A 25,819-nucleotide genomic window follows, 5' to 3' on the forward strand; every position below is an offset into this window, starting at 1 on the left:
GACATTCAGTAGGCAGAGCTTTGTGGGCACACCCTGCTCCACCGTAGCCTTCGCAGTGCAAGTCATTGAAGGAACGGAAGCACCGCTAACACGATGTTTGATTGCCAATAACTTCCTGCTCAATACATTGCAGTACTTTTTGTGGCAAGTTATTTCTGAAATAGTCTAATTTGGCTTCAATGCATTTCTTGACTTCGATAAGAAGTGTTTCGGGGACCCTTTAAATGCAAGGCTGTTCACAAGGGGTTTAGTGTACCTCGTTGACGCCTTGTGTGGCCTCTTGGAGGAAATGGAAATGGATGGGCTCAATCTCAAGCTAGCCCGATGGCAGAGAAATGGCTTGATCTGGGAGGTAGGTACAGGGTGTCTACCAAGTTGAAGTTTCCAAATTCCCCGAATTTCCAGGTGTTCCCTGAGTGCCTTTGCAAAATTCCCTGAGTGATGCAGGACTATGTTTTATTTCAAGATGAGCTGAAAACATATCGCCCGATGCTGTCACTCTCTAGTAAGCATATGAAAAAAAAAAGAAGAAAGACTTAATCCAATTTGAATAATAAGGAGTAGTGTTTATGTTATTCAAGAAGAGAATAGAAGGGAGGGGTTAGTAAAATGCACAGCAAATCAAATGTCTTCGAAAAAAATTGCACGTCGAGTCTGACATTCTCAAATGCTAATAAAGAAGGGATGCATACAAAAGCAAATATTTTCGAATATGAGCTATTTCTATCAACTCATAGCAAGCTCAGTGGTATGAAGCCCGAACTTTGTCACAATTGGGATTCTCTCTCAAAAGCTCTCAAGTCAACCTCAACTGTCCTGACATACTCTCAGCCCGCGCACTATGCCTCAGTGTTGTGTTTCACTGCTTTAAAGAGTTTATTTTGGTTTGGATGTGGGACACTTGCATCTCGGTATCAACCAACACTTTTTTGAGCTCAAGCTCCTTCAAAATGGCGGCAGTACGCTTCCTTTCCCGTTCATTCCTCAGTGCGTAGGTCCTTTCTGTTCTTGTTTTCCTTCCGCCACTCGTTCGCCCCACGGACCATTTGAAGCATCTTTTTGGTCAGTTGCATAGTCCACGTCCGAGTTTTCGAACTCCTTAGGGGCCGCAAAAACGTCCGAAATATCGGCCAGTTGGAAAAAAATAAATGCATGTCATTTACTGCCCTTAAGGGCTCAAACCATCGCAGGCACATTCGAAAACGCTCTGAAGGCCTGTCGGTACACGTATTAGGCATATCGGTGCTCGTACTGTGACAGGAAATGCCGGGTGCACGCGTGTATAATAAAGGAATACCTGCTCTGTCTCGTGGCAATAGCCCCTTCCCACGCTTATGCTTCAGTGTAATACTTTCGCGTATGCTTCACCAAGTAAAATTAATGTACGGAGGCAAAGCTGCCTTTTGGGAACCGGCATTATGCAATGCACCGTGCTTTCCAAGCTTCTAAGCCAATCGCGAGGACCACAAAGGCCGAGTACGTGCCATTGATGACAGCAGCGAATTCTTTCAATAAAAAACACGGCACCCAACAGCAAGAAGCTTCATAGCAAATGTCAAAGCAACTAGGCCTAGCGTTGCCACAGTGATGGCTACGGCTGCCAGTGGATCTGCGTGCGAGAGCGCCGGTTTGAGGCGGCGAGGTAATCAAAATGACAGCAGTGGTGGCTTTGATGAATGCCGTTTCGGACCTGCGGTCACGGCAAAACTTCTGCAAAATGGCACGGCGAAGAGTTCTTGCGTCCGATCAGACGTTCAGATACATTGACTATGGGGTACATGGTGGTGCCGCGAAGTCGACCAAATTATCAGGAATCCGGAAAGTCTGTCGTTGACTGTGCACTGGCAACTCCTCCATGCAGCCGACGACAGGATGTCAAAGACCCTGTTACTCGAGTCAGCATTACCGCGACTTTCGACCCTTTCAATAAAATTACAGCTAATTTTCCCTGATAGAGGCGCACATTCCCCGAGTTTTCCCTGAGTTTCTCCAGACTACTCAACATCGCTGAGAATTCCCGGTTGGTAGACACTCTGTAGGTAGCAACAGGGAAAGCTCTCCCTCAGACTGATGTGAAAAGAACTTCTGAATTGCTATTCCATGAATAAAGTGCCATTTCTTTCAGTTGATCTTGCGTTACATTCGTGGTTTTACTTCATTATTTGGCATGACTGGAAAGTCATCCCTTGCACTACAATAATGGTCACATTACATTCAAATACGTTAACAGTGGAACATTTACAAAATGAGAAGACTTTCGAAACAAACGGGCACAAGAGCCACGAAATACGTACAGCAGCTGCTTACCTTACAAAGCTTATGAACAAATTGGAGTGACAGTTTTGTGTCAACCTTGTGGCAAGAGCTTAGCCAAATTAGAGATCAATGATTTTGCGAAATCCGTTATAATTTAAGGGTTTTCAAGGCCTTAAAAATGTCCCCATCTTAGTGTTCACAGGCTTTGAAAGACCTCTAGTATAAACTTTGCTTCAACAGTAGATGTGATTACAGTGACAAGAGCACTGCACTGTCAAGCAGAAGTGACAGTTGTCCGAGTGGTCACTCCAGGATGCTGCCCCAGAGTGACCAATAGAGCAAAAGCTTGGTAATTCAAATTCCACGGGGATGCTACGAAAATTCAGATTGCACAAAATTTGAACTAATGAAAGTAAGAAAAAAAATTGTTCGGTTAAGGCACGTATATAATACAGCGTGGTGCGAGCACACACACACGCACTCTTTCTCTTTGGCTCGGGATCAGCAAGCGGCGCGGACGTCTTGCGCGTGCGCCGATCCATGCTTCTGCGAGACTGTCTCGCGAAGCCTACCCCAGAATGGATGAACACAATCGTTCGAACGCACTACCGTTCGCGTGAACGTACGCGCAAACATCCAGGCGTTGTGTCCAGCATGGGGCGAACATATTCGCTCGCTATGCGGTTGTGGTGAGTCGACTTCCGCGATTTGTCAAGCGCCCATCGGCATGTTGTGGGTAGCAACTCAGCTAGCAGGCATCGATCTATTAAAGGTGCAATAAATGCCCTTGTGAGTTTGCACTACTGCATTGTCGTTCCTTTGTCCCAAGAGCACGGGTAAGAACCCCCACAAGAGAACCTTATGGGAGCAATGCGACCTGCAACAGAGGCGTTGGCCATGCCAGGTGCAAACGAGTCTCTCTCCAGTCAAGCCTAAATAAAGGGCCGCAGATAGAAGCAAAGCTGCAAGCCCTTGCGCGACGACGCCAGTGTGCTCCCGTGCACTACAGTCAAACCTCGATATATCGAACACGGATATATCGAATTATTGCGTATATCGAACACTTTCTATATCACATGGAAAATCGCATGCATTTTAAATTTTTTATTTCGAACGGGGCCGGATGTAAAATGGGTATATCGAACTCCGCCGCCCCAGACCAAGTGCGCTCTGTTGACAGGAGGCGAGCTTTCCTGCAACACTCTCGAAGATAGCGGCGGCGCGATGGGCGTTCCAGACTGCTACGTACGACAGCTGCCTACATCGGTTGCACCGAGGGCGCCATTTGGACGTAGCGGCGTACGCACGCCAGGCCAGGTTGGCTAGATTGACAATGTCAACGACACGTGCGTCTCGGTGCTGCCGCTTGTGCTACACCAGTCCTTAGTGTGTGTGTGGCTTAGGCTCGTCGTGGTTGGTGTGATGGCTGCAAACGCCAAGAAGCGGACGTCCCTGACATTTGCTGCGAAATTGGAAGTGATACAGCGCGTTGAAAATGGAGAAAAGAAGTCGAGCGTCGCCGAAGCTTTCAACATCCCAAGGAGTACTTTGAGCACTATGCTGAAAAACAAGAGTGACAAAGGCCAAGGCGGAACAGAACCAGCACTCAGGCGCGTGGCGGGCGCGCAAAGCTGCCCTTGAAGACGTCGAGAAGGCACTGCACAAATGGTCTATCGACGTAAGGGCCCGGAATATTCCTTTATCGGGACCAATGCTACAGCAGAAGGCCAAGAACTTTGTGTTCATGCTCGGCGCCGAGAACTTTAACGCCAGCAGCGGTTGGCTGCAACGTTTTAAGGCCCGCTTTAACATTGTTGGGAAGACAGTCACGGGGGAAAGTGAGGACGCCAATGAAGGCGAGATCAAGAAGTGGCTTGAACAAGAGTGGCCTCAGATTCTCGCCAAGTATGAGCCCAATCAGACATTTAATGCTGACGAAACGGGCCTGTTCTGGCAAATGCTTCCACGACAAAAGCTCGACACCCGCGGAGACAAGTGCCACGGCAGCAAGCAAGGCAAGGCACATATCACAGTTCTGTTGGCTGCTAATATGGACGGAAGCACGAAGCTGCGGCCGCTTTTCATAGGCAAGTTTCAAACCCCGAGGTGCATGTGCAACTGCCCCAGCGTTCCGGTTACATATGCCTGGAACAAGAAATCGTGGATGACTCGGGATATATTCCAAAAATGGTTGAAGGCATGGGACTCCGAGCTGGCGCGTCAAGGCTGGAAGGTTTGCCTCATCATCGACAATTGCGCAGCACACCGCACAGATGTCCAGCTGAGCAGCATTGAAATTCATTTTTGCCGCCAAACACTACGTCGAAGCTGCAGCCATTGGACCAGGGCATTATTCGTGCTTTCAAGTCCATTTATAAGCGTCTGCTGATCGACATTTTGCTACTCAAGCTGCGGATGGGCCAAGAGCTAAAGATAGACCTTCTGTGTGCCATTCAAATGCTGAAAGCCTCGTGGGACAACGTCAAGCAGTCGACAATAGTTCACTGCTTTCGGCATGCGGGTTTCGTGAGCCGCATTGAAGAAGCTTCCGAGGAAGCAACCGAAGATTTGACGTTGGATGGCACAGAGGAAGAATGCCAGCTCGAAGAAACCTGGAGCCAGTTGGAGCGCTTTGTCGGTGCTGAGCCACACAGCATGTGCATTGAGGACTTCGTTGGCAGTGACGACAGCACCGGAACAGTGGCGGAGTTAACAGACGTGGAGATTGCGGCAGAAGTGACTGCTGAGCGGCCAAACGAAGACGCTGCCGAGGCTGATCCAGCAAGCGCTGATGTTGCCCCGCTCCCGACTGCAACTGAGGCGGTAGCTGCTTTGGCCGTCGTACGCCGCTACTGCGGTGCAATAGAAGGCACTGGACTCTCTTGTGGACCGTTTGGACTATGTTGAGGACGCCGTGGTCAAGCAGGCGGTTGCCAATATGAAGGAGGCTACGTTGCTTCAGTACTTTCAGCGAACGAAATAAATACTTTGTTTGAAGCTTCATGCGAGTATCTATTGCGCCACGATTGGTTCATTGATTGATTTGTGCTAGTTTTTGACGCGTTTTCTACGTGATTTTATATATCGAATTCTGGCTATATTGAACTATTTTGCTATCACCGCGCTGTTCAATATATTGAGGTTCGACTGTAGTACTCTCCCCATCCACCAGAGCGTGGAGTTTGAATTATCGGCAGTGGTGCGGATTTCAGTGCGAATTAGCGGGATGTGTTACATACTGCTTTATATACATTGCTGTGCGGACCGCAGCTGCTACTTCAAATTATCTGAAATTTCGAATTACCGAGTTGTTAATTAACAAGCTTTTACTGTACACTAATTTCATGACGTCCAGGGACCTTGTCGGCACCACGATGACATCTCTCTGCACTTTCCCACTGTACTTAGGGGGATCAAGGCAACACTGAGGGAAACGTGGAAGGCAGTGCCATTGCAGAAGTTGAGCAGTGCATCTGCTCAACCCCACTCATTGCAGGATCTTTGTCGCCTCAATGCTTCCTGATCTCAAGGGGTTTTGTCAGGACAAAAAATGCATTTCAAGTGGCCTTTAACCGGTTCACAACTAACTACTACCTACATGCTTTGCGGGAGCAGTGGTGCAAAACTAGTTGATAAATTGGCATATTGTGGCAAAGGAGTTGACTGAGAACTGCAGGAGTAGTATAGACTCCAGACATCTGCTGATTCTCCGAATGGCTCTTGATGCAAGCCAATGCAAAGCCTAGGAATCACGATAACTGGCAGTGAAAGTTCACTTTTGCCAGTCTGCTCATGAACCGATGTGCTCAGATTGGAGAGCACGATTACCCTTTAACGAAAGCTCTGCATTTCCAAAAGCTGCATTACAAGCAACCTGTTGTGCGCTTGTGTCATGTGCGAGGCTCTTGACTCGTGTACTCCGATGTTTTTCTCTGCATAGCTACCGCCTCCTGGCATTTCGAAGTCTGTCACAGTTACTCTTCAGCAATAGATGCAAGCGTTCCAATGCTAGTGGCGCCTGACGGAATGACTGCACGCTCCGTGGGAGTGACACATGGAGGGCTTCCTGATCATTTCGACACTAATTCGTGGGACCACACCAGAGAATGAGTTGGGCATGAGTGTTGGACATGGGAGAACATTCAGGATCTTTGTGTGGCCAGTCAAACCCCACCGATTCCTCAGCATATCCAATTTCATGGGTAGTTCAGTAAGCTAGCCATTCTTGGATAAAAAGAGCAATAAATGCCCGTTGTGTTTGCACTGTGTCTTGTTCCTAGAGCACAGAAGACCCCATACATGTGCTGGCTGGAATGACAAATGTCAACACCATGGTTTCCATGACAACTTGCCCGCATTCCTTGGTGATCACTTTCAGGGGATATACTTAACACTTTTGTGTGATGTAGTGTCAAGCATGGCACCTCACTGAAATGATGGGCACCTCATTTACAATTGAACAGAAAGCGATATTTCAGAATGCTACTGACTAACAATACGGAGTGGGAAAACGTTGCAAGTCTGTTCTATAAAGTCGAACCTCGTAACAAATAAAGCTGCATCCAGCAATAAAGTACACTATACCCAATATTCATTATAAGAATAAATTGCTGTGCGCTGGTAAGAGTGAGAGACATTATACTTTGTCACATCCAATTTGTTATATAAAGGTTCAACAGCATTGCCAGATGTCAAATGCCTTTCTGCATCCTTGACTTGTTTAACAGACTCATCAGCTCGATTATTGATGACTTAAAGCAGCGAACTTGGCACATGCTTTGTCATGCTTTTCTTGATGCCATTACCTCCCCACCTGCTTATACCTGACGCCAATGCACCGTCTCATCACAAATGGCCCTCACTCCGGTGCCTTGCACAAAACAGCGTACTCACCACGGGGTCCTGTGGCATTGGTGACAAAGGGGTGCGCTGGGGACTGGTGCAAAGAGGGTGCAAAGGGGGAAGGCCCCACAGCGGGAGGGGCAGCAGCACCCCCGAGCAGGAACTGCTGGAATGCCAGTGGGTGGAAACCCTGGGCCAGGGCCTGCTGCAGCATCTCAACGGATGGCCCACGGCCACTGCCACCACCGGCCACACCTTTCAGTCCACCAGCTGCTGCACAACATGGAGACTGTCAGACAGTATGCCCACAAGTGGCATGATGGACAAAACAGTAGTTGGGCTACACACACACAGTGAAGTGTTTCTATAACGAAGCGCTTGGGACCTAGAAAATACTTTGTCATGCAGGCACTAACTTGTACACTTTCTCTGGCTCCAATCTAGAGCAAACTGCATCGTAGTGATAAGACTTGGAGCGAAGTTGAAATCAGCCTTAAGTTACTGTAAGGGGGCAAGCTTACTCAATGCATCGGCTGAGTGGTGCAAGACATCCGAAAGTTTACAATGTCTGCAGCTCCTCCAGCCACCCTTACGGCAGGGTGGCACTTCCCAGGAATGTTTTGTCAGCTGAGGAGCTTGCAGCACGTATGCCTCAGAGAAACCAGCTCACGAACTGTTTGGCAAATAAAAGCTTGCACAAAACCTGGAGCATTCTGAAGTTTCCAAGGAGTCTTCACCACAGTCATTACTTTTTTGACATTACTTTATAAGAGATTTGCCCAGTGTTGTGCCAGCTGTCATGATCACTTTGCAACCAAGTGGTAGCCACTTCAAGTGCCAGTGGCTGTTGTCCTACGGCTGTCGCTAGACGCAGCTGCGTAAAACACAGCACTTTACAGTTTCAATCCATCCGTCACCCGTGCCTTGCTCACTCACAGCTCTGCCATGTCATTCGAGTCTGGCTGAATCAAACTCTCATCCCCAGTAAAAGTACTCGCATGGTGCGAAAGTTCTTTCTGCGCTCACTGCACTGACCGTGGTGGCCTCGGGACGCAGCCATGGCAGCAGACTGGGGAGCCGCCGGGGTGCCAGCCGCCGCAGTCCTCATCATGCCCGGCAGCTTGATGGCGGGGTGCCCCTGCTGCTGCTGCCTTACTAGGCCCAGCACACCTGGTGGAGGAGGCGCCCTCTGCTGCTGGAGAAGGCGCTGCTGCTGCTGCTCGAACAGCTTGGCCATCATGTCCACCTCTCCACTTCGCATGAGGCTGCCCGCAGCTATATGTACACAGACAAAACAGTGGGACAGAGGGTTGATTGATTCATCAGATTTGCAATGCCAAAGCTACACTGGGAACTACCTATGGGTTCTGTAACATGCACCTAGATCAGTGCATGGGCATTTCTGCATCCTGACCCCATCGAAACGCAGCTGCCTCAGATATATCTGCGACACCATGCATCAAATGCAAGTTACCAAACTACCACAGCGAGTAGCTGTTCAGTGGATCCATGCAACTTTAAAGTGAAAATCTTTACAAGTTTCAAGGACATCCGAGTCCCTGACTACACCTTTACAAGCACCAATGCCTCCTTTACTAGATGCCTGCCGCGTCACTAGTTTTCCCATTGGAGCGGAGGTTCCTGTAGTTCGGGGCAGTCGTGGAGAGACAGCACTCGCAGCCGACCCTACTTTCTGTTGCGGAGGAAGTGAAAATGCCTAGGCTGGCGCACGCTTGACCAATGGCTTAATGAGAGATCACAGGTCCTTCCTCCTGGATCGCAACAGACGCCGCTAAAATCTCTGAGGCAGGAGGACGTGACTGAAGTTTAGAGCAGCTGCTGCAACTAGAGCTCGCAGCTGACCCGGGTGGAGAAGAGCTAAGGAGAGAGAGTGTGGAACCAATTTCTCAGCTTACGTGGCAGGCATCTAGTAAAGGAGGCATTGCAAGCACTATAGCAGCATTATGTTTGACAGCTTGGAAACAAATGTGAAGAACTAGCATAATTTTTGCACACGAACGAAAAAATAAACACGAACAGCAAGCAAGCAAACAACCACCAAACATAGCGGGAAAACTGCTCAAGCTGCTAAACGGATTGACTCGTTTCACAACCTTCTTTATGGCCAGATTGCCAAGAAAGAAACTAAGCTCAACCAAAAATGGACAGAATTTTAAAGAGCTTGGTGAAATTTAAAGGTCTTCAGGGTCTTGAAAGTGGCATTGATATTCACGGGCTTTGAAGGACCATTACAAAAATAGCGTGCACCACTGAACAAGGCACGTTTAAGCAGCTGTATTCAGAATAGATCGCTACATTTCAGGTGACAACACCTGGCATCATGCCTGATGGCAGTAATGGGCACGGGATGAACTGCAAGAGAAGTAGAATAAAGCTGACCGCAATTTTTGTAGGTTTGTTCGTTACGCGTGCTTTCTACTAGTCTTAGCCAATCCATGTGCTCCAAAAGCGACCAGTTTAGAGTATGGCACCAGAAGTAGAGATAATGGCTACTGTGACATTGAGTTATTACACCTGAATACATCTACAATTCAAAAACATGAACACGAACAAAGAGCCAATTTTTGCCAATACAGATGATGAAGTGTACAATAAATGCCCATACTAAATGTAAGCCCTGCAAGCTTTAGAAAGACCAATTATTTAGTATCATTTCATCTTTGGCCACATTTTGCTCAGATCCAGAGAATTCTAACTCAAACAATTCCAGCATCCTACTACCAGAAGTGAAGTTATGCAAATCAACAAAGTTCCAGGTTACATTTGTAACGGTGTGGCAGGACACGAAATCTAGTGAAGAAACCACAAAACTGGACAGAGCATTGCATCATCTCGCGCCCGTCACAGGACACCCATTGCCAACAAAACTCATTTACAAGGGTTGCAGAGAAACAAACTACAGAGCAAGGGAAAAAAACACCAACCTACTCTCAGCAGAAAATTTCTCAGCACGTGTTTGCCGTACTTACTTGCATAATGATCGCACTTCTTTGTCAGAAAAATTGACGCAAAATCAGGGGTGCGATCATTACGTGGGTTAAATTTCCCGCGAAAAGAAAAAAAATTTTTCGTACCGCGTTTGCTGCAGGACACCAAAACAAAAATGGCGGCCAGCAGCGCAAGCTGAACACGATTTATTTTTCTTGCGAGTACATTACGTGCATTTAAACAGTTTCTTCCGTATTAGTAACGAATAATATTGTTAATATCAGCAAGTTTGTGGCAATAAAGTAGCCATGTTCACTTTGAGGGGACAGAAACAGATGGGCGCGCTTAGCTGCCAGTGACATAGGAACACATGGCCGGCATGCTGCGGAAACTGCGGCATCCGTCTTCACTACTAGCCTAATACGGCACGTTTCTGCTAAGGATGGGTGAATATCTTAGCTGTGTTACAAGTGGCCGGCGTATGAACAGGGTACACATTTAACGTATCGGTGTAAACGTGGCTACTATCGTTGCCGGTCGCGATTTGTTGCGTACCCACGAATGCAGATGAGAAGAATCGAAAGGCGCCTTTTTTGTTGTTGACCACGACCATTATAAATCCTACACATAATACAGTCAACGACTGAATTTTCGGACGGCCAAATTTTCGGACATGCCTGATATTTCTGACGTCTTCGCGGCACCGCCACGAGCCCCATAGAATCAATGTATAAAGACATCTGAAGTTTCGGACGCTTGAACCCCCCGCCGTCCAATTTTCCGGACTGACACGACGGAAGGTCCTTTGGCTCCTCGAGCAGCGCCCTTGCGAAGGAAATCGACTTGCAGCCGAAGTATATCACCGCTTTGAACCACAACGAGCCGAATCTAGCCATCACACACCGATTTGGTCTGGCCACGCTGGCTATGTTCATGGCCATACTTCAGCCTCCGGCCTCCGGCGGGAGTTTCCGGAGCGGCGCCATTTCGTTTGTTTGCGCAGGCAACGCCTCCTTTAAAACGAGGAGGCGTTGGCGCAGGCTACGTTTTGGGTAGCGTGGTGTGTGGTTGTGCTGTTGTGTTAAGTGTGTTCTGCGATGCTAAGCCTAGGTGCTTCGATGCTCTTCAGCGAACTCCACTGTTCGCAACTTGAGGATTTCGCTTGCCTTCGATGGCCCCCACTCAGTCTTCATCTTCACCGAAGCGCAGAAAGCAGTATCGTCGGTTAGCGATGGAGAAGAAAGCCACCGTTATTAAGCAAGTCGTGAGCAGCCGATCGCAGGCTGATGTGAGCAAGGAGTTCGGCATCGGCTCCGCTCTGCTGGGGTTTCCATACCCGCGGAAATAACTTTTGAACAGTTTTGACGCTGACAACGTGCTAGACTTCTGCGCAGAAGTGACTGACGAGGAAGTTTTCCGTCAGGGTGTGGGGGGATTCAGAAGACTCCAATGTTGAAAATGAGGAGGCAATGCCTGCGCCGTCTACAAGCGCCGAGTTGACGCGAGCACTGTTGACTTTCATCGGTGTACAGTGCTGACATGACCCTTGCTCAGATAGAGGCGAATATGATCGCATGCAACCGGAACGCCGTCCAAACAACAATCAACAATTTCTTCAAGCCACTGCAGCAATAACACCGGCTGCCAGACGATGCACATGTACATAATAAACCGGCAGTCGGCTACATACAGAGTTTTTGAACGCCTCTTTTTATAGCCACTTCACTGATGCTTTGGCAGGGTTTCGGAAGCCTGGTACTTCGCCCTTTACCTCTAGATCCGAGAAAAAAAGAAAAAAGTGCATTTTTTGCATGCATTCATTTTTTCGGACTGCCTGAATTTTTCGGGACGTTTTTACGTTCCCTAGAGGGACCGAAAAATCGGTCGTTGACTGTAAAGGCAAGTTTGGTTGCAGCTTCCTTTTAGTCATGGAAGTGCGGAAAGTGATGAAAGTAACGAAATGAGGCATGTACTTAAGAATGTTTGGTGCGTGCAGATCGCTTGGTTTGGCTTGAAGAGTCATTCGCGTAGCATTCGACAGATGGTAAGCGCTATCAATATTAGCTAGACTTGGCACACGACATATCGCTGCGGCAAGTTTGGGGTGCAATCATTACGCGAGTGCAATCATTATGCGAGTAAATACGGTATAGTGCATCATCTCAGTTCAGTGCCTGATAGTAGTCTTCTTCATAGAACCTCTAATGGTATGTTGTTCAAAAGGCCCCTGTAAAAAAAACTCTGAACAGCCAGGAAAATGTAACATTGAGGAAGGCCCCAAATCGCCACAGCTAAGAAACAGCTCTGAACCAGTACAGCTATTAGCCATGCCACTCGTAGCAATGTATGAAGTGAATTTGCCTCTGCATTATTAAATTTGTGTGACCCATGCATCCAAATGCAAGATGCAAGAACATGGCAGAATGGCAATGCATCAAAGGACAACATAATACACAGGGGTGAATGGGCTTCAGAACACCACAGGGACAATGTGATATAGCAGCTTGGAAACGCAACAGCGATGGAAGTATCAATGGGGTTTCACTATCAACACGTCACCATTACGAACCAACTAGCTAGACCAGCCACAAATACAGATCACATCAGACTCACCCTGCTGCTGAGGTGGGTGCTGCTGAATAGGCTTGGGGTTTTTAGCATCAGACGAAGTCTGTGGCTGGGCAGCTTGGTTGCCCTTTATGATGGCCCTGCCAATGTTGGGAGGCCGAGGCACTGTGCCATTGTTCATTCGATGCTGCTGCTGCTGCTGCTGCCGAGACGTGCCATCACTGGATGTGGTTTCACCATTGGCCTTGGGGCCACCTTTGTCAGAGGCTGCAGAGTGAATTGAAAGCCACGTAGTCAACATGACCCAACGTCCTGCTCAAGGACAGGAATGCTGACAGCAAGGGTGTTAGAGCCGAGCTCAATAAGCAACAGCACAACGATGGTGCCTTGATGTCATTCTTTGAGAACTACGTAGTATACAGCTATATGTGTGCATAAGGGTGCACGTGCATTCAAATGCAGCTGCGGGTGCAGGTATGACTTATGTTGGGCTCACAAGGGTGAGGCTAGCAATGACTATTTCCATAATATGTAAATGCCGCAAACGATCATTTCTCGCTCATAATTACTAGCATAGACAGTGCCAGGTATCGAACATGCAAAATATGCTTCGAACAAACTAAAAACGAACTAGCAGCACTTTCGAAGCACTCCTGCATTGCGCATGTTCTTGTTGTTCCATGCACTTGTGGCTGGGCTTGCATATCTGCTATTTTCGTACCCCAACGCTTGATTTGAGTTTTGACTAACTATGTTCTTACTATGCCACACCACCGCTGCACGGAACAACACAACATCAAAATGCTTACAGAAAGAGTGCCTGCCCATAAAATTTTAATCGCATGTATTGTTGCTTGGCCAACTGCCACACTCTGAACAGGGCATGCACAAATGTGTTGAATATTACTGCCCCTAGCATGGATTCACAGAACATACAGGGTGCATGGCCACCCTACAAGGTGTACAACAAACGTACGCGTACCTTTTGGGTCTTGGCGCTCCATGTGCATTTTGCGCATCACCGATGTTGGAGTGAATGCAGCCATGGTAGGACTTAAGCCCTTGGAAGGCGATGATCCCCTGTTTGTAGTCAAGCCTTGTGTCGTGGTCGGCGAACGCGTCCTGCAAACCACAACACAAGAATGCCAGTATCACCACAAGGTCACGAGCGGCTCGGGGACCAGCAAGGAACAGAGGGTGGTTAAGCACTTTGAGCTAGCCAGTTACCAAACTGCAATCGGCCTCGACGTGCTTCAGTGTAGTCCACTCGTGTGTGACAAACTGGCAGCATTCCGGTAATGCGCGGTAATAGTAACCAGTACGTGGGTTTGCGCATTACGCTTCGTGAAACTTTAGTTTTTGCACTCCTAAGTGGGGGTGCAGGCCTCTTACATGAGTGGATTTAGTGTTTGCCCGTTTCCAATGTGACCCGTGTGCTTGGTTGCGCACTCGTTTTTGACACCAGTCATTGCAATTTTGTTGCCTCCCAGCACTTTAATCCCCTCCCAGAAGACTTTTGATGCCATTCAAAAAATTAAGTGTCACAGCTGTGCGTTAATACAGTGGCAGAATTGCATTTTCATGTAACATTAGGTAAGTAAGTGACAAATCAACAGTGATAAATCATCAGGCATCATGCAAGCTTAACAAGCTCAGCAAACAGAAAAGCAATGCATGGCCGAGTAACAGATGCACCCCCCCCCCCCTTTATAACGAGGATTCTACACATTTCGTATAAAAAGTGATGTCCGAGAAGTGCACATTCACTGAATTCAGAGAGTTGCAATACCAGAAAATCTGCAAAACTGGCAGCAAAGAACCGCCTTATATTCCAACGCATAATGCCAACTGCCCATCCACAGGTTTCCAGTGGTCATGAAATGTCTGAAACCTTTGGTAGAAAGGTGGGCAAAGCAGACTAACTTACGTAGTCACGTGCTGAAGAGCTGACCTGCACAGCAAAATTAGACTTGATTACTTATACCATGCCACTAACAGACTTGCCGAGCATATAACAGGAAAAACACTACAGTCAAAGCTGAAAGATACTGAAATTTAGTGGAATACAATAACCATTGCCTTGATGCCAAGCTGTTATCATTAACCCTTTGAGGGTCGATTTTTTTCGCCATATGCAACCGCCCAGGGTCGATTTTTTTATTGCAGATTCCATTGCACATTCCAATTCTTCTTAGGGACTTATTTTAAAAAATTCACCGTGACTTTTCTAGGGTGACTGTAAAGTAACAATAAAAAAGGAAATAAACTTAGAAGAATTGAAAATTTGATAAATTGTAATAGTTCAAGGCTTTGAAAATGCGCACACAAGAATATTTCGCAAGATTCAAATGTTCCTGCTCTTACACTAATACAGTCGAACCCGGCTATATCGAATTCGACGGGGATCGGAAAATAGTTCGATATAGCGAAAATTCGATATACAGATATAGGCCAAAAAAGCACTCGCGATCATAAAGAAATTGTGGCTTACCAATTGGAACAGCCGTGAATCACATAGCATGTGCACACAATATGAAAGCGCTTTATTTCACGGAAAAAAAATCACTAATTTCAGGCTGCTTTTTCCTCTGGGAAATGAAGTTTAAAACACTAGTCTCAATCTTCTCGAGACTGTCCAGGTGCGAGAGCCCAGTGCCTTCCATTTCGCCGCAACAGCGCCGAATCAGGCTGAACGCTGACGCCAGTTCAGTGGCTGTGTACGGACGCGTTTCTTCGAAAACAGTTGCCCTCGTCGCTGGAATCGCCGTCTTGAACGCCAGCTATTCCGGCCACAATGTCCTCATCAGCGAGGTCGGCTACCGCTTGAACTTCGCTGTCAGCGTTAATGAAGTCATCAACAGTAACTTCGGACAGGACGGCGCCGGGAAAATAGGACAAGTCGTGGAACGAGTCCTCCAAGCACTCATCGTCATCTAAAGCGTCCGGACATTCATCTCCAGCCACTTCAAGGCCTGCCTTGCCGAAACAGTTGGCTACTGTTGCCTGCTTCATGTCGCCCCAAGCGCCGGTAATCATCTGGATCGCACCGAGCAGGTCAATCTTGAGATCGGTTCCCATGCGGAGGTTTATGAGGAGCTGTTGAATAAGTCACTTCCGATAGCCTACCTTGAATGCCTTCATGATACCCTGGTCGAGGGGCTGCAGTCTCGCTGTGGTGTTCGGCGGGAGAAACTTCAATACGATGTGCTGCAGCTTGCAAGTCGTTTGATTGGCCGAACAGTTGTCTACCAGAAGGCAAACTCGGCGGCCCGACTTGCCCAACTCAGCGTCCCAAGCCTGCAGCCATTCAACAAAAAAGTGACGTGTCATCCAGGCCTTCCTATTACAGCCGTAGCGGACGGGAAGCTGTTTACAGTTCTTGAAGCAGCGCGGTGACTTGCTCTTCCCGATCACGAATGGCCGTAGCTTGCACGAGCTGTCCATGTTGGCTGCAAGCAGCACCAACAAACACACTTTGCTCATTTTACCGCCGAGGCATGAGGTTCCACGAAGAGCGAGTCTTATTCGGCAACATTTGCCAAAAAAGTCCAGTTTCATTTGCATTGAAGATTTCTGCAGGCGAAAACTTCTCAGTGATCTTCGGCCACTCCTCAGAAAGCCACTGCTGCATCTCCTGGCTGTTGACAGCCCCACTTTCGCCTGAAATGGCCTTTCCTACAATGCCGTGGCAGTTTTTAAACCGTTGCAGCCATCCAGTGCCACCGCAAAAGTTCTCTTCACCAAGAGCCGTAGCAAACCATTTGGCCTTTTCGATTAACATCGAGCCATCCACAGGAATATTTTTTACTTGGATTTCAAGAAACTACGTATAGAGTGCCTTCTCCACTTTGTCAAAAGCAGCAGGGCGCACAAGACACGCTCCCGAGCGACCTTCCTCACCTGTTTAAGTTTGATGTCCTGCTTGTTTTTTTAACAACGTACTTAAAGTACTCCGCGGAATGCCGAATGCGTCTGCCACGGAGGACTTCTTTTCTCCATTCTCGACATGCCGGATTACTTCAAACTTTCTTGCAAAGTCCAGATTCTTCCTCCTTTTTTATGTCCACGGATGCCATAGCTCACCAGATGACCGCAAACACACACTACACACGGCACGTTGAAACAGAGGTACGCACAACAGAACGCGCGATGCGCAGATGGAGCAGTCCGAGCGAAGGCTGGTTCAAGCGGCAGTCAACGGGGCTGCGAAGGAACGACAAAGGGAAAAGAAAGAAGAGAGCGGGGGAAAAAGATCGGCGGAAGATGCCATCACAGGCGCTGTCTTCATTTTTTGAGCCCTCTCTGGCTCTCTTGTCTACCCTGGCCCACGAGCGACCGTGCCGATCCCTCTCTCTCTCTCTCTCTCCCTTTTCCCAGGAAGCGTGGCTTGAAAACGTCGCCGCGTCTCCATGCCGCGCACTCTCTTCGCTGAGCTCCAATGCCCTTGCCCAATGCACACGCCGGCGGTAGAGGAGGAGCGAGAGAGCTCGCGCCGGTGGGGCACAAGAACGGGGGAAAGGCTCTGCGTGTCCGTCGCTAGGCAACGGCCGCGCATGTGTAGAGGAGGAGCCTGCTGACTGACTCTGCGGAAATGTTTTCCCTGAGGACCGGACACGAATGTCTCTGGGAAAAGGGCACCTTCCAGGGGCGCTGCGCAGCGTTCGATATATCTAACGTCCGACGAAAATGGAATTCGATATACTACGCAATTGTCCTATACTTTTACATATTATTTTCAAGGGGGTAATCTGTGTGTTCGATATAGCCAATAATTTGAAATATGCGGGTTCGATATATCTGGGTTCGACTGTATGTACATCCATAGCGTAATCGAACTGCGCAGGTGCGCGCACTCAAGAAAACTGTGGTTGTGTGCCTGTCAACAAAGCGAAACGTATGGCAAACTTCCACTAATCTTCATCCTATCACCAACCAGAGGCAATTAGTTTTCACAAATCTTTAAGAAACAAAAAGAAGAAAGCAACGGAAACGCATGCACGGCGGCATCCTTCCTGAGCGATTGGTAACGAGATAGCTATCAGTTTTGCAAGCGCAAGAAGCCGAAACCACCAACGAAACGAAACCCAAACCTCTACCCACCCGCCCGCCCGTGTGCACGCCAATGCGCAAGTGGTACTATATAGACGCGCGGGAGCGAACTTGCGCTAAAACAAACCATGCAACAAAAACAGAGAGGGAGGCGCGCGAAAAAAAAATTCCCTGTATTCCCACATAGTGGCAGCACCTGACAAAAGAAAATGTTACAAAATTGGCACGCTCTTTAACCATACAGATGGCGCCGTAAATATACAGTGCCGACCATTTTGGGCTTCGTTCACGGCACCGTACATTTACGTCATTGACCTTCGAAGGGTTAAAATTAGTCTATTTACAGTAGACAGCACAAAAGTAGCAGCAAACTTGGAACAGCAGCGAGTGACAGGCAACAGTGTTTTAAGACTGCAGCGGCTTTTTCGACAACTGCCTTGAATCCAATTTCGCCTCCTTCAGGAACTTGTCAGGATACGCTTGCTTGAAGCAAGTGTTCTGGCATGTGGCACCTCGCGCTGCAGCAAAAGGGTGGCACAATTACCGTTGCAACTTTTCTTTTATGCATTTTTGTGCAATCTTGTGCCATCCCATCTTTAGAACCCATTGAAACATGCATACAACCGATTTTTGACAAAACTTGATTAAGCGGTTGTAAAATCTAGAACGCACTGAAATTCGTAAACTTCACGAAAAATTTTCAGGGTCTGCTAGTATGCTCAACATGTTGATCTCTAATTAAGGCTTTACTAACACGGTTTTGTACTGATGTTGCGAACAGGCACACCACTCTGTATTCCCAGTAAGAATGACTTGCACAAGAGAAGCGAATGCTTATGAAGTTTATACACGACATTCTGGTAATGGCAGTTGAAATTTTAGATGCCTATATACAGTGGGACCCCTCTCATGTTATCCATGCAATGGTGAGAAAAGACAACACCCTGGAAGCTTTTTGCACGAACACGCTGTTAAGATCGCGTGAACACGCTGTTACATATTCAAACATGAACACTATGCATGGCTCAGCCTCCAAGGGTTTACAGTGACCCACTGATAATGTGGACTCAATGGAGACCATCTAAAAGTACAAAATATCAGGTTCAGCAGAGAATGAGCGGCTTGTTCCAAAAGTGGCAGCAAAAGGTGTTTCTGGAATGTAACTTTCATGGATGCTTTATTTTTCGCAATATTTCGTGGGACTAGCCCTGGATGATTTGGCATCTATGAGCGAAGGCTTCAATGGCACATTGCCAAGCCCATCTTATCACAGTGCCAGGATCGCCCTCACCCGTCAACGTGTCCTGTGCTACGAAATTTATAGCAACTTTGAAGCGATGGTTTGAGATTACGGCCCCAGTTGGTCAATGCATGGCCAAGCACATATACGCCTGCCTGTGACCCGAGTCAGTCCGCATTTTGACTATCGTCACGCTGTCACTACAGGAAGTAGTCAAGGCACATAATTGAAATCGACCGAGCTGCAATAACTGAATGTTCACAGGCTTCTTGTAACAGTCATTGACCGACGCTTCTCTCACGCAATCACCACTTGAAAATAAAGATGTCGCCTGGGATCGTGTCCCTCTTTTTTTTTTACATGCAAATGAAAAACATCAAATTCAGCCAACAATGCAGCCTTTCAACACTGCATTGAAAGGCTGCACTTAATATGAAAACAGTGGAGAGAGTTTTTAAAGAGGAACCATTGCATCTGCTGTAAATTAACAGCCAAGTCCCAACAAGCCCAAGGTCTAGCTCCAGGTCCGACAGCCTTCTTTCACAAGTACATTTGACTGGTCCTTAGTGCTCAGACTTTGTTTGCAGCAATTCGTCGAGTGAACAGAGTCCAAGAAAGCCTGCCCGAGCCAAAGATTCAGTTGCTCCCAAAGCAATTAGAGGAGACACATGACCATAATTCTGTCAGATTTCGTTCACGCTTTCACCTCAAAGAAAGAGGGCCTTCAAGCACTCGAAGCTGAAGCGGAAGCATTTTTAGTGCTCAATTTTGACAAGCCAAATGCAATGTGTCGTGCCAGAGCACTCTAGGATGCTCCAAAGTGACCAGTCGAATGTACCAACAATTTCGCAGGCACGAGTGTGATGCCCGAGACACTGTTCAGTTTTGCGGCGAGTCAACATGTTGCTCTGCAAGAGCGAGCAGAGAGTGGCTCAAACACAAAAGAGTGCTACAGGCACTTACGCTGGGATGAAGATGGGCTGGGGTCGGTGCGGGACAAAGGGAGCATGCAGGAACCATGCCAAGCGTCTAAGCACAGGAGGAAAGAGTTGACAGCAAGAAGGGAAAGTGAAGGCCACACACAAACTACGGGAAAGGAGGCACAGAAGCATGCGCGAAATAAGATTAATGTACCACCAAAGGCAGGCCAAGAACAGGCTTCCCAAATGAGGAACATTAAGGCCCAATTCACGAAGCCACAATCCATCCTGTCACCACCGCAGCACTGCTTTCCGTCATGGGAGAGAGCTTGCTCGCACCTTTTTTCCTCAAAAACTGGACATCAGCAATGTTTTCGAACAATCCGAATGTCTCCTGCCTCCCCACTTTTGGGGAGATACAGGTGACAAATGCTCCCCCCAAAGAGGAGTGATCTGATGATGGTGACGGGATGGGGCAGATGACAGCTGTGTGAATCAAACCCAAGTGGAGGATCTGTCACAGTGCTCCAATATAACCAACGTGGCACACCTTTTTCATGCTGTTTGAGTTTCCTTTTGGACACTAAAAATTGTTTTTAGGAATTTCTAACAGACAGCCGACCGTGGCTGGCAGTGAAGCTTGTCCAGAACAACCTACTATGCTTTGGATGAATGCAACTCAACTGGAAACGTAAACGCGACTGTGCATCCATCCTGCAAGCAGAGAGGTTTTATTGTAGACAAATCTACAAAGCATTTTCATAGCCAGCAGTGCACAAGTGAATTAAATGTTTATGTAAATCAAATTCAAAAGGATGCAGCAGCTGTACAAGCAGAGCAGTAGCCATTGCAGTTTCAAGTATAGTGGTTACTGAATTTAGCAGCTCTCTGGAGAGAGTTTCCCCAAACAGTGATACACAAAGAAAGAAAAAAAAGCACAAAGAAGACCGACCTCTGCGCCTCCTGCTGCTTGCGCAGGTTCTCCTTCTGCTTCTGGTCTTCGAGAATCTTCTTGAGCAGTGCCGTCTGCAGGATGGATTGCGTGTGCACCGCCAGCTCTTGCGGGGACGGCACACGCGGCCGTAGGCCTCCACTCTGCAGCAAAGGACAAAGTCGCACATGAGACCGAGAAAACTTTCAAACCACAATGCAATTCAGCAGATGTCACAGGGATGTACAACTTGCACACCTGTTGTGGAACACCGAGGCTATACAAAGTGCTACTTGGCATACGGTTTCCTACAAAAATCACTACAGTGAAACCTAGTTACTACAAATGCCACATTAACAAACTTTTCAGATTAATGAAAATCTCAGAAATCCCCTGCAGACTTCTTATGGTTTCGATGTAAAAATGTTTCAGTACTACGAACTTCAGAATAGCGAAGCTTTCAGAGTAACGGTCGTTAGTTTCCGTTGCATGTTAACGCCTATGTTCTACAGACTAATATTCTGAAATCAGGGAATTCTTGGATTGCCGTGTATCCTTCACGGCAGCTGAAAGAGTAGCAGAAAACAAGGTGCAGAAAGCGGATGCCACAGTGCACTGGTTCAGAAAACCTGGGACAGTTAATAAAAAAACACGGGAGAACTTTAAAAATCTATTGCAGAGGTGACAATGCATCTGGTTTTGCGAGCGCATGCTACGCGCAGGCAAGTGTAGCTTAGCAACGGAGTCGCGTCTCTTTGTTCTTTCGCTCTTTATGCGACCGCTCTAGCTATGCGCACGGAAAAATGTAACCTCCGTACTCGCGAGGATGCCATACGGTCGCACTTTACGCTTTGGAATAGTTCAGGTGTCCGCCTCGAGCAAGACAGTTGCTGTGTCGACAGCAAGGAATGTGAAAAACAAACAAGAAACATTGCGCTTTGGAGGCGACATGGAGCATCCTTTTTGTTAGTAGTTTTCTCAGAGTCAGTGTCTGCTTTGCGTGCGCAACTCTTATTATACGGTGGTGCGTGGCGGTGGAATGTACGGAAATAGCAACAGCGCAGGCCAAGAGCCAACGACGTTTTCATGGATAGCTCAAATGGTGGGAACTTATGAACTGATGTATTAATGGGTTAATTAGGGCATGTTAATTTTAGGGCTTTCACTATAACAACCTTTCAGAATAAACTATTTCTCGGCGGTGCCGCGTAATTTGTTATATTGAGATTTTACTGTAGATGGAGGAGTCACGTCTACAAGTGGATTTGCCTTAACTTTGTCCTCCTGGCTTCAAATGACTTTGCAAATTTACAAATTGTTCCTATTAAACAAGGTATTTCATTACGAAATCAATTACTGTTTGTGCATATGCACAAGCATAGTACAGTTACTGCCACAAGAACCTCTGAAGCTACAAGCAGAAACGTTAGGCAAATACATGCACTACAACCATTGCTCCTGTGGTAGCGGAATGATCACAGTGCCAGAATTCTCTCAGATAGCTAAAAGTCAGCATGTACGCGTTGTTTTTGTTGTCCACGTGTCTGCACTGCAGAAAATGAGCAGCGAATCACACAGAATGAGTCTTCGCATCTCTGAATGTAATAGCCATAGGACACAAAACATGCACAAGTAACTGACAATAAAATTACAGGGTAGTCAACACTCACATGAACCTGCAGAGTGTTTGATGACTGCACTGGGGCACCAGGCGTGGGTCCTGCCACAGGAGGAATGGGCGACGGGTGCTGGCCAAACACTGCGGTACCACAAAAAATTTTACGTCGGACGACAGACAGGAAAGGCGCCTATTACAGTAGAACCTCGTTAATTCAGACTTCATTGGACCAAAATAAATGTAAACTAACCAAATGGTGAATTATTGAGAGTATTAAAAGAACAATAAAATGCTTGCTATGTCAACACCATTTTATTTGGTGAATGAATCGGCAAATACAATTTCTATTTTGCACAAAAGCAGTGCGGACCCTGTAATTCGCGTCACCTTTCAACTTATTGGCTCTCACGTCGGTGAAGGCCTCTGGACTTGTCCACAGAGCAGCCACAGCGCACGCATTCATTTGAGACACGATTTTCACTGTTGCGTGCACATACCGATTATTTTTTTACCAGTGAGCTCGTCACCAACAGATCGTCCGTCTATTACGACACAGTCGGTGCTCTTCGACACCTTTGCGCCAATGAAACTGTTTGCCACAACTGCTGTGGAAGAAACCGCGGCACAATCGTGGATGGCAATCCTGTAGTTCTGAAGGCATGCAGCGAATGTGGGGTTATGGGCAGCTGTAAGCACATGAATAAAGGCTTTAAAGGCACTCATAGGAACAAAGCATTCCAGCATTGCCGTCATTCACATATGCTGTTTCGTTTCAGTTTGACCCTAGAGACATTTTTGCTCCTTTGCGTCACACATTTGTGGTACTCCAAGAATTGTCCGAACTAACCAGTGTGCAGCCAAAGACGTTTGAACTAATGAGAGTGATTGCATTAAATAATGTATACATCTGCCAGGTCCAGAGGACGAGTCCGAATTATGAAATTTTCCAAATTAATGAGGTTTTACTGTATACGTATAATCAAGCACCACTACAGGTCTGAAAAGCTACAGTTACATTCAGAGTGGCTCAAACCTTGACCTCAATTGTGTCCCCCCTTTGTGCTTATGGCAGAGCATCGGTGAGTGGACAATCGCAACGAGTTGTCAGTGCAGATTCACAAACGAGGCACTTGCGAGTGACAGTGATGCTTGACAACAACATTCAGAAAAAATGCCTACAGACGTTGTGGCACACCAAGACATGATAGCCGACTACATCGCCAGAACAGTGCAGCTCTCAGCAATGCCACGCTAACATGGCCTGACCAACAAGGGCACAAAAGCCATCTCAAGTTGAATGCAATAGAAATAATCCGGTCTGCAAAAGTAATTACAATGAAACCTATAATTCAATCTCTTTATTCGAATTGATGAATTGTTTGAACTGATCAGTCTGTGCCGACAGACTTGCGTGCATTTGAACAGGAAAGAAATCCCGGAAATTTGAACTCCTGGAACTGCACAATGGTTATTTCTAACAAAATTTCCACTCACTAAGTGATCTGTAATTCCAGAGACAGTTCTTCCAAAAATGCATGGCAAGGCACTAGGTCTTCGTGATACAGTACAGTTGCCGACTGATATTTTGGACAGCTTCGACGGTACTTCGGACACTTCACAGTGGGCCACTCGAGAATTTGGACTGTCTCGCTACGTCTGCAGAACCACATGCCAATACAGTACAGTAAAAAACCCACATCAACAAAATCCCGCAACAATGGAATACTCGCGACGAAATATTTTCATATCACCAGCGAACGTCCATAGGATTCAATGCATTTCGTACCTTTCGGCAATGAAATGTCACTGTACTACAATCCCGCATCAACGAAATTTGCCGGAACGTAACCCCGCATATTACCTACTTGTGAGGGCTAGCAGGCTCCAATACGTGCTCAAATGCGATTGCTTTGCATTAAAATTGTGTAAAATACCAACACATTGCACTTGCGTGGGCACCGCCATTTTTGTTTACGAAAACAACCAAATGCCGGAAGCAATCATGTGCGTTGGAAACACGTCATGGCCGCCATCTTGTTTGTCGGGCACTCGTTTGAAGAGACACGCATGTTGCTACCGACGTGTGACAACTGTTCCTCGCCTACTAAGCGAGATTGGAGATCGCTGTTCGAAACTCTCATTCAGTTTGCATTCCCCATGGCTGACGACTCTGCGCAGCCTAGGCCAATGGCACGAGGCAAAACTGAACGCAAACTAACGCTCGTTTCGAACAAAGATCGCCGATCACGACAGTGGATTGCGTAATGGCGCGCCTCGGCGAGAAAAATGCAGGCAATAAACAAAAACAAGCAATTCCACATCCCCCCGACGTGGAATTGTTATGGCACTTGAGATGGTGGTCACAGCAGGAGTGCCATGCATCGAGCCGTGTTTGAGAGATCGTCCAGGAATACGAATCCCATGCTTCAAGAACGCTGGTTTTGGTGCCACCCGACAGGCACTGCGTGTATACGGCGCAGGATGTAAATGTGCGCGAAGGGGCCGTAATCTCGATCGTTCGCCTTTGGGTATACGAGATACGATCACTTTCGCGCTCGGCACAAGAAGCGTCGACGCCTACGGGCAACCACGTGCGCTGTTGCTCAGCGTACGGTGCCCAGTTACGCGAAAATCTTATCTCCAAAAGCAATTAACCGAGAATACTGCTTCATGGCAGTCCTGCCACTGCTGATCGATGCATGTGGTGCACTTTGTACTGTCAGTAATGCGGTTCTATATCCTCGAGCACAGCTTGCCAAAGTAGGCTAACGGAATTTCGACTGCAATGTTTTGTTCTGCGATGCATTGCCTCTCTGCTCTTTTCGCAACAACGAAATTCTCGTGAAAGTGAATTTTTTAGCGTTCCCCGTCGATCATTACTGAGAGGTTTCACTGTATACAGTACAATGCAGTCCACTTATAAGTATAACAAGAAGACCGAAAAATCCGATCGTTATAACCGATCATCGCTGTATCTGGACTGCCGTAAAAAAGAAAAGGAAAGAGAAAGCTGCCGAACATACCTTCATAGCTCAGACACCAAATTTGCCCCTTATGATAAAAATTGCCATTGTGCAAAGTAAGCTGTGAAAAATGTTAATTTATACCTCTACGCAGCGTGTCAAGCATTAGGTGCACTGAAATAGAAATCTGCACTTGCTTTCGTGGAAGTTTCAGGTTCACAACCGTGGTGTGCATCTCGTCCAGCGGCTGCGCGAACACTGGCGGCTATAATTTAGCATGCATGAAATTGCCGAGCGACTATCGACGACAGAGCACTTTGCGTGAATGTTAAGGTCGGTGTCAAAGGCGGGCCACTGTCAATCTTGTCACTGCTGCTGCTGTCGCCTCCGTCGAACCACCCTGCCGTCTGTGTCGCGATAACGATCGCCCTGTCCGAGATCATTCGCAGAATGAGGCAGCACAATCTACACTTGGAAGCTCCT

The 25,819-nt window shown here is 47.3% G+C and overlaps 1 protein-coding gene across 4 annotated transcripts in view; it reads right to left on the bottom strand.

Annotated features, from left to right (window-relative positions):
* The window catches only part of LOC142576033 (uncharacterized), a 69,552-nt gene that overhangs the window by 5,640 nt on the left and 38,093 nt on the right, over positions 1-25,819 (bottom strand). Inside the window, exons 12-19 of one of the 4 annotated variants that reach the window (XM_075685921.1) lie at positions 22,426-22,514; positions 20,777-20,919; positions 19,868-19,933; positions 14,543-14,566; positions 13,598-13,737; positions 12,661-12,882; positions 8,134-8,373; positions 7,150-7,371 (exon numbers count right to left, since the gene is read on the bottom strand). In XM_075685921.1, the coding sequence (XP_075542036.1) occupies positions 7,150-7,371; positions 8,134-8,373; positions 12,661-12,882; positions 13,598-13,737; positions 14,543-14,566; positions 19,868-19,933; positions 20,777-20,919; positions 22,426-22,514 (1,146 nt within the window). The remainder of the gene's footprint in view (positions 1-7,149; positions 7,372-8,133; positions 8,374-12,660; positions 12,883-13,597; positions 13,738-14,542; positions 14,567-19,867; positions 19,934-20,776; positions 20,920-22,425; positions 22,515-25,819) is intronic. The other 3 variants (XM_075685922.1, XM_075685923.1, XM_075685924.1) reach the window with 3 other exon arrangements.

Source organism: Dermacentor variabilis, chromosome 3 (genome assembly GCF_050947875.1).
Source record: "Dermacentor variabilis isolate Ectoservices chromosome 3, ASM5094787v1, whole genome shotgun sequence".
NCBI classification, from domain to species: domain Eukaryota; kingdom Metazoa; phylum Arthropoda; class Arachnida; order Ixodida; family Ixodidae; genus Dermacentor; species Dermacentor variabilis.